Source organism: Aulostomus chinensis, chromosome 1 (genome assembly GCF_037954235.1).
Source record: "Aulostomus chinensis isolate RoL2024-O1b breed Wild chromosome 1, RoL_Achi_v1.0, whole genome shotgun sequence".
NCBI classification, from domain to species: Eukaryota; Metazoa; Chordata; class Actinopteri; order Syngnathiformes; family Aulostomidae; genus Aulostomus; species Aulostomus chinensis.
Genome location: NC_141320.1, coordinates 55,987,765 through 55,998,703, shown reverse-complemented (window position 1 = coordinate 55,998,703; position 10,939 = coordinate 55,987,765). Strand labels below are relative to the sequence as shown.

Below are 10,939 nucleotides of genomic sequence, written 5' to 3'. Positions count from 1 at the left end.
TGGTCAGTGTGTGGGGTCCAGGGACGTCCTCTCCACTGGGAAAAGTGGGACAATTCTTTATGGCCGGTCCAGCCCAGGCCAGCTGGGCAGTGAACAAAATTTTTTTTTTAATAGGCCTGTATAGTTTCCATTATAGGAGGAACGGTGGTGCAGTGGTTCAGCCTGTCGCCTCACAGCAACAAGGTTCTGGGTTCAAGCCCCTGCTCAGGCACAGGATCTTTCTGTGTGAGTCTGCATGTTCTCCCTGTTCCTATGTGGGTTCTCTCCAGGTTTTCCGGCTCTGCAAAAAAGAGGTTTAACACAACGCCAACCCTTTAGTTTGATAAATATTGGCTATATTGAGAGCTCTTATAATTCTGACTTTATTTTGTAAGTTGATCTCAGAATTGGACCGTCCAGTTAAGATCATTTCTGTTGTTGGTTCTCAAGATCTGGATGGATGTTCTATGTTATTGATTTACTTTCTAGTGATCAGTTTTGGTTTTCAAGACTTGGTGAAGGGATTTCTCTTTAAGAACCTGGCCGACCCTTTTTAGTTTTGTTGCTATTGGCAACAGTGACGAGTGTTCTTCTTGGTTTGAATATATTTGATGCAGGCCATCCAATGAAGGCAGATGTCAAGATTTAGTTGTTGTCATCTGATGAGAGATATATTTTTAGTTTTCTTTTTCATTTGGCCCCGAGGGACTGCCACCTCCTCCTGGTCAGGGGTTTGGGGCCTCAGGGACCCTCAGAGTTCCACCAGCAGAAGCTCAAGCCCTGTTCAAACTACGCTACTTTTTGTTAGCGACAGGCCCTGCTGTTCACACCATCGACGCTCAATCAGGCTGCTGTTCACACTACAAGATTTGTTGGCGCACAGGAGTGTTCAGACTACAGGATTTTCCCCGTCAGGAGGCGTGGCCAACTGCACAGCTGACCAGGAAACTCTTGGACGCAGCGCACGCCCCTTTCATTGTAAACATGGAGGCGGAGCAGAACGCAGCCCTCCAGGTCCTTAGTGCGCTACCATGGAGCCAAAAATCCTGTGTCCAAGGATGTGGTGAACCCTTCATAGAATCCATGCCCCTCCTCATTGTAGTTGGTGGCTCTGCGTCACTCCCCCACTGCCAGAGCTCCCATGTCTGCTGTCATTGGCTGCAGCTCCGTTTACGTCACTGCCACAAGTCCTGATATCCAGCAGTGCTGGTGTCCACTTTTTGTCACCGACTTCACATGCGACCTCCCAGTCCACTGTCTTGGATCTGTTCACCCTCATTACTGTAATGTGGTGGTCATTAATGCCTCAGCCTGATTGGGGGAGGGAAGTCACCAACGCCTAAAATCTTGGAGTGAACTGGGCTTTAGCCTTCATGTGGGACCAGGTTGGACCGGTCTGAGGGTGAAGGTCTGACAAAGTGCAATCCAATTACATGACAAAAACAGTGATCCAGAGACCCACATACCCCCCCTCCCCAACACCATCACACCCTTTGCCACCTCTGTCGCCACCATGTGCCCCCTTACAAATGCCATCTAGAACCGGCCCTGCTGCAGCTCCACTTCCTGGGCTGAATGAGGGGCCCAGCAGGTCCCTGGGGGACTCACCTGCTCTGTCCAGCCTGACTCGGGGCTTCAGCACGGCATCGAGCAGCAACCTCTGCCGGCGGTTCTCCCGCTCGTACTCCGCCACGGTTTCCTCCAGCAGAGCCACGATCTGCTCCGCGGACGCCGCCAGCCGCTCGGTGAGCAGCGCTCTCAGCCCCGGGACTCCAGCCGCTGAGTCTCCTTCTCCCAGCTGCAGCAGGAAGTCTTCGGCGGCGGCGAGGATCCGCTCCTGGACCGACACCCGCAGCAGCTGCGCGGCGCACATGTTGAGGTTCTACCGGCGCCACTCAGCCTTCAGGAGACAAAGACCGAGGCCGGGGGTTCACGGACGTCTCCTTCTTTCCTTGTTGTTTGAAAACGTCCCGCTTCTTCTTTTTCTTCTTCTTCTCCTTCCTATTCTTCTTCTTCGGTTGTCATCCAGCTTATTGGTGCATTACCGCCACCTTCTGTTCCGGAGTGTGGACCACACAGTAACTTCCAGTCTTCCTATCCTAACCAGATCTACTACAATATTCTACCATCATGTCTATCATTAAACTCCTCATCCCACTCCTGTGTCCCCTACTGCCTCCCTGTTCTTCTACCCCCCCCCTCCATCCATTCATTTCTCTCATGACCACCAGTCTCTCTCCAGAAAGCTCTCAGCACCCTAACCTGGGCTCTCACCCAGACTCAGGAATCTTTTTGGTGTAAACTCCTGCACCCCTGAGTCCTTCAGCTTCTTCCTCCTGACTCTCTCTTCTCCTCATCCCTCCTCCACCTCAGAAATCCCTGCTCCACCGACTCCTCCTCCTGACATCCCTCACACAAGCCTGTCTGGTGCTTCCCTATCAGTTTCAGTGGTTCATTCTGTGCTCTGACAAGTCAAGACTAAGGAGATGATTGTGGACATGAGGAAGGAGAGGAGACCTCAGCGGCCACTGCTCATCCAGGAGCTTGAAGAGGAGAGGGTGAGCAGCTTCAAGTACCTGGGCGTCCACATCAGCGAGGACCTCACCTGGACACTAAACTCCACACAGCAAGTGAAGAAGGCACAACAGCGGCTGAACGTCCTGAGGAGGCTGAGGAAATCTGGCATGTCACCTAAAAGCCTCAGCAACTTCTGCAGCTGCATCGTTGAGAGCATCTGAGCAGCTGCATCACAGTGTGGTACGGCAGTGCTGCTGCTGTGGACCACAAACGCCTGCAGAGAGTGGTGGAGACTGCTGAGGAGACCACCAGGACTCCACTGCCCCCCCTGCAGAGAGTGGTGGAGACTCCTGAGGAGACCACCAGGACTCCACTGCCCTCCCTGCAGAGAGTGGTGGAGACTGCTGAGGAGACCACCAGGACTCCACTGCCCCCCCTGCAGAGAGTGGTGGAGACTGCTGAGGAGACCACCAGGACTCCACTGCCCCCCCTGCAGAGTGGTGGAGACTGCTGAGGAGACCACCAGGACTCCACTGCCCCCCCTGGAGAGTGGTGGAGACTGCTGAGGAGACCACCAGGACTCCACTGCCCGCCCTGCAGAGAGCCAATGAATCTTCTCACTTTGTAACACGTGACACCACATCAGTGCACACCAACAGTGATGCACACAATCCAGACCTGTTCTTTTCAGTCCAGGAGTTTGACAGTTTCCTATTTTCCCAGATTAAAAAAACAAACAAAATACAAACATTGTTTTATTTGATTTTTTTTATTTGAAATTCAATGAACACAAAACATTTCATTGAGATCATCAATTTTCAGTGACAAAAAAAAGGAAAAAAACATTCAGACACATTAAAACAGAGGTTACAAGAAAGAAAAATAACAAAAAACAAAACAGTTAACAGGAAAAAGGAGGCACATTAAAACAAAGGCTGCAATAACAAAAAAAAACAAAAACATTTTAAATTCTTATGTATATATTTGACACACACACACACACACACCTGCAGACTAGAGTCAGGACCCCCTTCCCGACCCCAAAGGGCAGGGAAGCAACCCTTTCGTCCACTGGGGTGAACCCCAATGTACAGGCAGAGTCTGGGGGCTATCAGAAAGCCCACCCGACCCTCTCACCCTGAGCAAAGGAGAGTCCAACGCCTCTCAAGGACTTGGGTTCAGGAGCCGGAGCAATGTGTGGAGGTGAGGCCGACCATGTCTAGCCAGGAACGCTCCACCTCCTCCACCACCTCCAGCTCCTTACCCACCAGAGAGGTGACATTCCATGTCCCAAAAGCCAGCTTCCATCACCAGGGATCAGACCACCAAGGCCCCCACCTTGGTCTGCTGCCCTATCCACACTGCACCAGACTCTTCCGGGTCCTCCTGCAGGTGGTGGGCCCATGGGGGGAAGAGACCATATATGCAGCTCGGGCTGGGCACAGCCCCACCCCATGGGCAAGGGCATGGCCACCAGGAGCTCGCCCATGGGCCACTACCCTGGGGGGGGGGGGCCCTGTTAACCCTCAGGGCCAGGTACTCAGTCTCTTGGCCCTCTTCCTGTGGGTCTTTTGAACCATTCTTTGTCAGGCCCTTCACCAAGAACCAGTCTGCCTTGGGAGACCCTACCAGGGGCAAAATGCCCCCGACAGCACAGCCCAGATTTCTCTCAGGTGTCCAGTGTCTCTCTCTGTTCATCAGGTGGATATTTTTGTACACGTAGACCATCATCAGGTACACACACACCTCCATCATGTTCCTCAGGTATTTAGCTGGTGATCAGGTATTTGTCTAGAAAGATGATCACCAGGTGAAGATCTAGAAAGACATTCAACAAGTTTACATCTGGATGTAGAGATTTTTGGGACATTGGTCAACATGGTTTTTGGTCCAAGTCAGCAGATATCCCATGATGCTTTTGACTGAGTGTCTCCGCCTGGAGGATTTGGCGTCACCTTTGAGACCTTAAAAAAGAAGCTTTTAGATCCGTCCCTGATGGTGGTCCACATTTCTATCTAGATATGTACCTGATGGAGGTCCACATTTCTTTCTAGATCCGTCCCTGATGGTGGTCCACATTTCTATCTAGATATGTACCCGATGGTGGTCCACATTTCTATCTGGATATGTACCCGATGGTGGTCCACATTTCTATCTAGATCCGTCCCCGATGGTGGTCCACATTTCTATCTAGATCCGTCCCCGATGGTGGTCCACATTTCTATCTAGATATGTCCCTGATGGTGGTCCACATTTCTATCTAGATATGTCCCTGATGGTGGTCCACATTTCTATCTAGATATGTACCCGATCGTGGTCCACATTTCTATCTAGATATGTACCCGATCGTGGTCCACATTTCTATCTAGATCCGTCCCCGATGGTGGTCCACATTTCTATCTAGATCCGTCCCCGATGGTGGTCCACATTTCTATCTAGATCCGTCCCTGATGGTGGTCCACATTTCTATCTAGATATGTACCCGATGGTGGTCCACATTTCTATCTAGATATGTACCCGATGGTGGTCCACATTTCTATCTAGATATGTACCCGATGGTGGTCCACATTTCTATCTAGATATGTACCCGATGGTGGTCCACATTTCTATCTAGATATGTACCCGATGGTGGTCCACATTTCTATCTAGATATGTACCTGATGGTGGTCCACATTTCTATCTAGATATGTACCTGATGGTGGTCCACATTTCTATCTAGATATGTACCTGATGAACACATCAAAGTGTGGAGGGATGTATTTAAACTGATTCAGACAGATGAAAACCTGTGGGGACGGTTATTTACCCCAAGAATCTCTGAACAGACACAAACCTAACGCATGTCTGCAAATATCGACATGTGGAACATGAACATCTAAGAACATGTGGATTTCTACCAGGTGAAGGGCTGAGGTTGGAAGAAAACCTGAGAGCAGCCAGACAGACAGTGGACGGGAGCTTTTTTCTAGGTATCAAGGTTATTTTCCCTCAAACAAACTCCCTTAAAAAACCAAAAACAAGCACAAAAAGAAAGAAAAAACCATCTGGACCCATTAAAAACAGAATAAAGTTACAATTGTTGATTAACAAAAAGGACAAAAACTATTTAAAACACAATCAATTGGATTTTTTTTTAAAAATTAGACAAGCATTTAAAAAGATGAAAAGAGGCTCCAGTCGTTCTCATGGTTCACCTCAGTGGTTCAGCCTCTCAGGCCAAACTGTCCTTGGCTCCTTCCAGCAGCCTGTGCAGCCCCTGGGGCCCCGGTGAGGACTTGGGGGGCCATCATCTTCAACTTATCCCAGCCAGGTGAAGAAGAGACGCACGGATTCCAAGGCTCACTGCTCTGCACGTCACTTCCCCGCCACTTGAGGAAGACCTCGGTGTACATGACATCTTCTTCAAAGAGGACATCAAAGACCGACAGGAGCAGCACTGCGGGGACGCAGCAACAGAGCAGCTTTTATCATGGACTGATTTAGGGGCTTTGGAGCCAAAACACAAGACTCATCCCACCCTCCAGGGAGGTCAGGAGGTCAACACTCACTTTTGGGGTGATGCATCTCTGCCATCAGCTGCTAGAGGGCCAAGAGGGCCTGAAGTTGTTTGGGTCCATCGGTCAGAAACCTCTTGAGAAGCCTGACTCTCTTAGTCAGCCGTCCTGCATCCAGACAGTTGCGGTGCTCGCCTGAAACTAGCAGATAAACTGGTGGAAAACTTCTGAGTATTCAATTCCATGTCAGCAGGGTCACGACCCAGAACCAAATGAGGACAGTCAAAAAAAACAAACAAAACACATGAATCCCACGTACCGACGACGGCAGACCTGCACAGTCGTCAGCAAAGCTCTGAGGAACTCCACAGAAGCGGTCTGGCTTTCATCCAGGTTGGCTTGAAAAAGAGAGGAGGACAATCCAGGTTCACCATGATTGACCAACAGACCGATGTGGTCCCCTAACCCCACAACCAGAAAACACACACCTGCACCCAGTCCCAGATCTGCTTGTTGCTGGGCACGTCCCGCAGCAGCCTGTCCAGATGCTGCCTCATCTCTCTGGTGGTGAGGCTCTGAAAGACCATTAAAAACAGTTTCAAAATGCTCTTCGGCAACTCGCCGATTCAACAAACCGTCAACAACTGAAGTAATCAGAGCATGAACCCCAGACAGCCTGCTGACCTGCTTCCTGACACACTTGGTCAGGTCCCTGGATGAAGCAGCAGGGGACAGGTGGCCACGTCCACGCTTGACTGGAGGGAAAGAAAGACAATAAGGGGTTGAAGTTCAGTCCCGATCCTGTGAGATAGAGGCTTTAGCTGAAAGTTCCTACCTGTGACGTCGGCGCTGCGACGCCCGTCCCTCCAGTTGGACTCTCGGCGGGAGGGTCGCCAGCGGCCCCACGTGTCCCCTCGGCTCCTCGAATGGTCCCCTGCAGCAGGCTAGCAAAACAACATGAGATTTCAAGTCCAGTCACCAAGATTTCAGCCAGGACGGGCGGTGACAATGACTGGGACTTTACCGTTGGGATACTGTGTGCGGCGTCCTCTCCCTTTTGGGGCTCCTGCCTCTCATCACGAGGTGGGCTGCACCACCGATTTCCATTTTTGGAAGGGTTCCCCATGGCTCCTCCCCGTCTGCCTCCACCCTGCTGCTGCTGGATCTTGGAGCGGTCCCTCAAGGTCTCTCTCTCCTGCTGCTGGTGGATTGGACCAGTTCTCTTTGGCCCCTGGACCTCTTGCGGGGGAGTCAAGTTCACCTGCAGCACAGAGGAGGAGCAGGTTATTAACCATGTCATATCTGTCCAAGCAGCCATGTTGGTTTTTCCTTTAACTTGTCACCCGTTAATATTTACTGCTAAACGGGTCAGCATCAACCTTTCTAGGGTGCACAACACCTCACTTGAATTATTAGAACAAACAAGAGCTGATCTACTGAGAGATGATCCCTTGATAGTGATTCACAGGGTTGTTTGGAGCTTCAGGAAACTAAGCCTTCATCATCACATCTCAACTTTTACCACCCAGTAAAATTAACAGGATTCTGAATGCAGACGTTCACTTTCCTCAATGTTCTGCTGCTAATCTTCACAATTCACTCTCCAGGTCAAAGGACAGGAAAACCAAAAAAACAAAGAGGTTCAAACTTTGAGTGGTGTATTATGTTAAAAGCTATTAAACAGGTGGCGTGTATTCCAGAGTTAGATTAGCGCAGGTTAACTTAATTGTTCACATAGGTTAGATTAGCGCAGGTTAACATAATTGTTCACATAGGTTAGATTAGCGCAGGTTAACATAATTGTTCACATAGGTTAGATTAGCGCAGGTTATCATACTTGTTCACACAGGTTAGATTAGCGCAGGTTAACATAATTGTTCACACAGGTTAGATTAGCGCAGGTTAACATAACTGTTCACATAGGTTAGATTAGCACAGGTTAACATAATTGTTCACACAGGTTAGATTAGCGCAGGTAAACATAATTGTTCACACAGGTTAGATTAGCGCAGGTTATCATAATTGTTCACACAGGTTAGATTAGCGCAGGTTATCATAATTGTTCACACAGGTTAGATTAGCGCAGGTTATCATAATTGTTCACATATATTAGCTTAGCGCAGGTTAACATAATTGTTCACACAGGTTAGATTAGCGCAGGTTAACATAATTGTTCACACAGGTTAGATTAGCGCAGGTTATCATAATTGTTCACACAGGTTAGATTAGCGCAGGTTAACATGATTGTTCAAATAGATTAGATGAGCGTAGGTGATCATGATTGTTCAAATAGATTAGATTAGCGCAGGTTAACATGATTGTTCACATAGGTTAGATTAGCGCAGGTTAAAATAATTGTTCACATAGGTTAGATTAGCGCAGGTTAACATAATTGTTCACATAGGTTAGATTAGCGCAGGTTAACATAATTGTTCACATAGGTTTGCTTAGCGCAGGTTAGCATAATTGTTCACATAGGTTTGCTTAGCGCAGGTTAACATAATTGTTCACACAGGTTACATTAGCGCAGGTTAGCATAATTGTTCACACAGGTTACATTAGCGCATGTTAGCATAATTGTTCACATAGGTTAGCTTAGCGCAGGTTATCATAATTGTTCACATAGGTTAGCTTAGCGCAGGTTAACATAATTGTTCACACAGGTTACATTAGCGCAGGTTAGCATAATTGTTCACATAGGTTACATTAGCGCATGTTAGCATAATTGTTCACATAGGTTACATTAGCGCAGGTTAGCATAATTGTTCACATAGGTTAGCTTAGCGCAGGTTATCATAATTGTTCACATAGGTTAGCTTAGCGCAGGTTAACATAATTGTTCACATAGGTTAGCTTAGTGCAGGTTAGCATAATTGTTCACACAGGTTTGCTTAGCGCAGGTTAACATAATTGTTCACACAGGTTACATTAGCGCAGGTTAGCATAATTGTTCACATAGGTTACATTAGCGCATGTTAGCATAATTGTTCACATAGGTTACATTAGCGCATGTTAGCATAATTGTTCACATAGGTTAGATTAGCGCATGTTATCATAATTGTTCACATAGGTTAGCTTAGCGCAGGTTAACATAATTGTTCACACAGGTTAGCTTAGCGCAGGTTAACATAATTGTTCACACAGGTTACATTAGCGCAGGTTAGCATAATTGTTCACATAGGTTACATTAGCGCATGTTAGCATAATTGTTCACATAGGTTAGCTTAGCGCATGTTAGCATAATTGTTCACATAGGTTAGCTTAGCGCAGGTTAACATAATTGTTCACATTGGTTAGCTTAGCGCAGGTTAACATAATTGTTCACATAGGTTAGATTCGCGCAGGTTAACATAATTGTTCACACAGGTTAGATTAGCGCAGGTTAACATAATTGTTCACACAGGTTAGATTGGCGCAGGTTATCATAATTGTTTACATAGGTTAGATTAGTGCAGGTTAACATAATTGTTCACACAGGTTAGATTAGCGCAGGTTAACATAATTGTTCACATAGGTTAGTTTAGCACAGGTTATCTTAACTGTTCACATAGATTAGATTAGCGCAGGTTAACATAATTGTTCACATAGGTTAGATTCGCGCAGGTTATCATAATTGTTCACATAGGTTAGATTAGCACAGGTTAACATAATTGTTCACATAGGTTAGATTAGCGCAGGTTAACATAATTGTTCACATTGGTTAGATTAGCGCAGGTTAACATAATTGTTCACATAGGTTAGATTAGCGCAGGTTAACATAATTGTTCACATAGGTTAGATTAGCGCAGGTTAACATAATTGTTCACATAGGTTAGTTTAGCGCAGGTTATCATAACTGTTCACATAGATTAGATTAGCGCAGGTAAACATAATTGTTCACACAGGTTAGATTAGCGCAGGTTATCATAATTGTTCACACAGGTTAGATTAGCGCAGGTTAACATAATTGTTCACATAGGTTAGATTAGCGCAGGTTAACATAATTGTTCACATAGGTTAGCTTAGCGCAGGTTAACATAATTGTTCACATAGGTTAGATTAGCGCAGGTTAGCATAATTGTTCACATAGGTTAGATTAGCGCAGGTTAACATAATTGTTCACATAGGTTAGATTAGCGCAGGTTAGCATAATTGTTCACATAGGTTAGATTAGCGCAGGTTAACATAATTGTTCACATAGGTTAGATTAGCGCAGGTTAACATAATTGTTCACATAGGTTAGCTTAGCGCAGGTTAGCATAACTTTAACTGACTAATAATCCTATATTTTCCCCCTGAAACCATGCAGTGTTTTCCTCCACCTTCATTTCATTGACAATTCTTGAACTTTAACTTGCTAGCAGTCCCATGGCTAAAGGTTGTTCGAATTGTTGCGTCACCTTCAAAGGTACAAGCTCCTACATTTGCGGTCGACTCACCTGGACGCGCTCTCCCGCCTTGTATCGGAGCAGAGACACATTCTGGTTGGTCCTCAGACGGAAATCAGTGCAGGAAAAAGCCATTAATGGTCCAAAATAAAGTGCAGACCGGTGCTGACGACAGTGTTTGGTTGTCACTGCCGCCAGCAACGGCCGACTGAGGAATGCTGCGTCACTTCCGGGTCTTATACTCTCGATTTCGAACGCAGACGCATCAAAGGAATGATGAGAATTAAAACATTTGAATGATACCCGCGGAGTGGGCGGGGCTTAACATCAAAGAGGCTCAGATTCTGAACAGCACCATCTGCTGGACGACTTTAAAAGTGCAACTTAAAACTCTGGACTCAACTCAATGTGTGGGAGGTTTGAGGGCGTCTGCAAGTCAAAGTTTACTTTGATATCCTCGCTTTATTGTGTGATTCTACTGATTCTACACTGAATTTAGTAGAATAACCACCTAAAGTGAGTAGATGGAACAATACAGCGAAATGAAGACAAATACATTTGAATGGACCGCTCAGCACCACA

At 46.9% G+C, this 10,939-nt stretch overlaps 1 protein-coding gene across 3 annotated transcripts; it reads right to left on the bottom strand.

The window, feature by feature from the left end:
- Positions 1–5,151: 5,151 nt before the first annotated feature.
- LOC147272294 (uncharacterized) lies at positions 5,152–10,628 on the bottom strand. Of its 3 annotated transcripts, none has more exons than XM_086209810.1 (8): positions 10,409–10,628; positions 7,015–7,251; positions 6,826–6,934; positions 6,675–6,745; positions 6,479–6,565; positions 6,310–6,388; positions 6,045–6,203; positions 5,152–5,932 (listed from the first exon to the last, which is right to left on the bottom strand). In XM_086209810.1, the coding sequence occupies exons 1-6, from the start codon at positions 10,490–10,492 to the stop codon at positions 6,335–6,337; spliced, it is 642 nt and encodes a 213-aa protein (XP_086065936.1). In that variant the 5' UTR covers positions 10,493–10,628; the 3' UTR covers positions 5,152–5,932; positions 6,045–6,203; positions 6,310–6,334. The 3 variants fall into 3 exon arrangements, with proteins under 3 accessions (XP_086065936.1, XP_086066013.1, XP_086065864.1); XM_086209887.1 differs by having other exon boundaries at positions 6,045–6,185; XM_086209738.1 differs by having other exon boundaries at positions 5,155–5,932; positions 6,045–6,191; positions 10,409–10,626.
- Between the last annotated feature and the right edge of the window lie 311 nt (positions 10,629–10,939).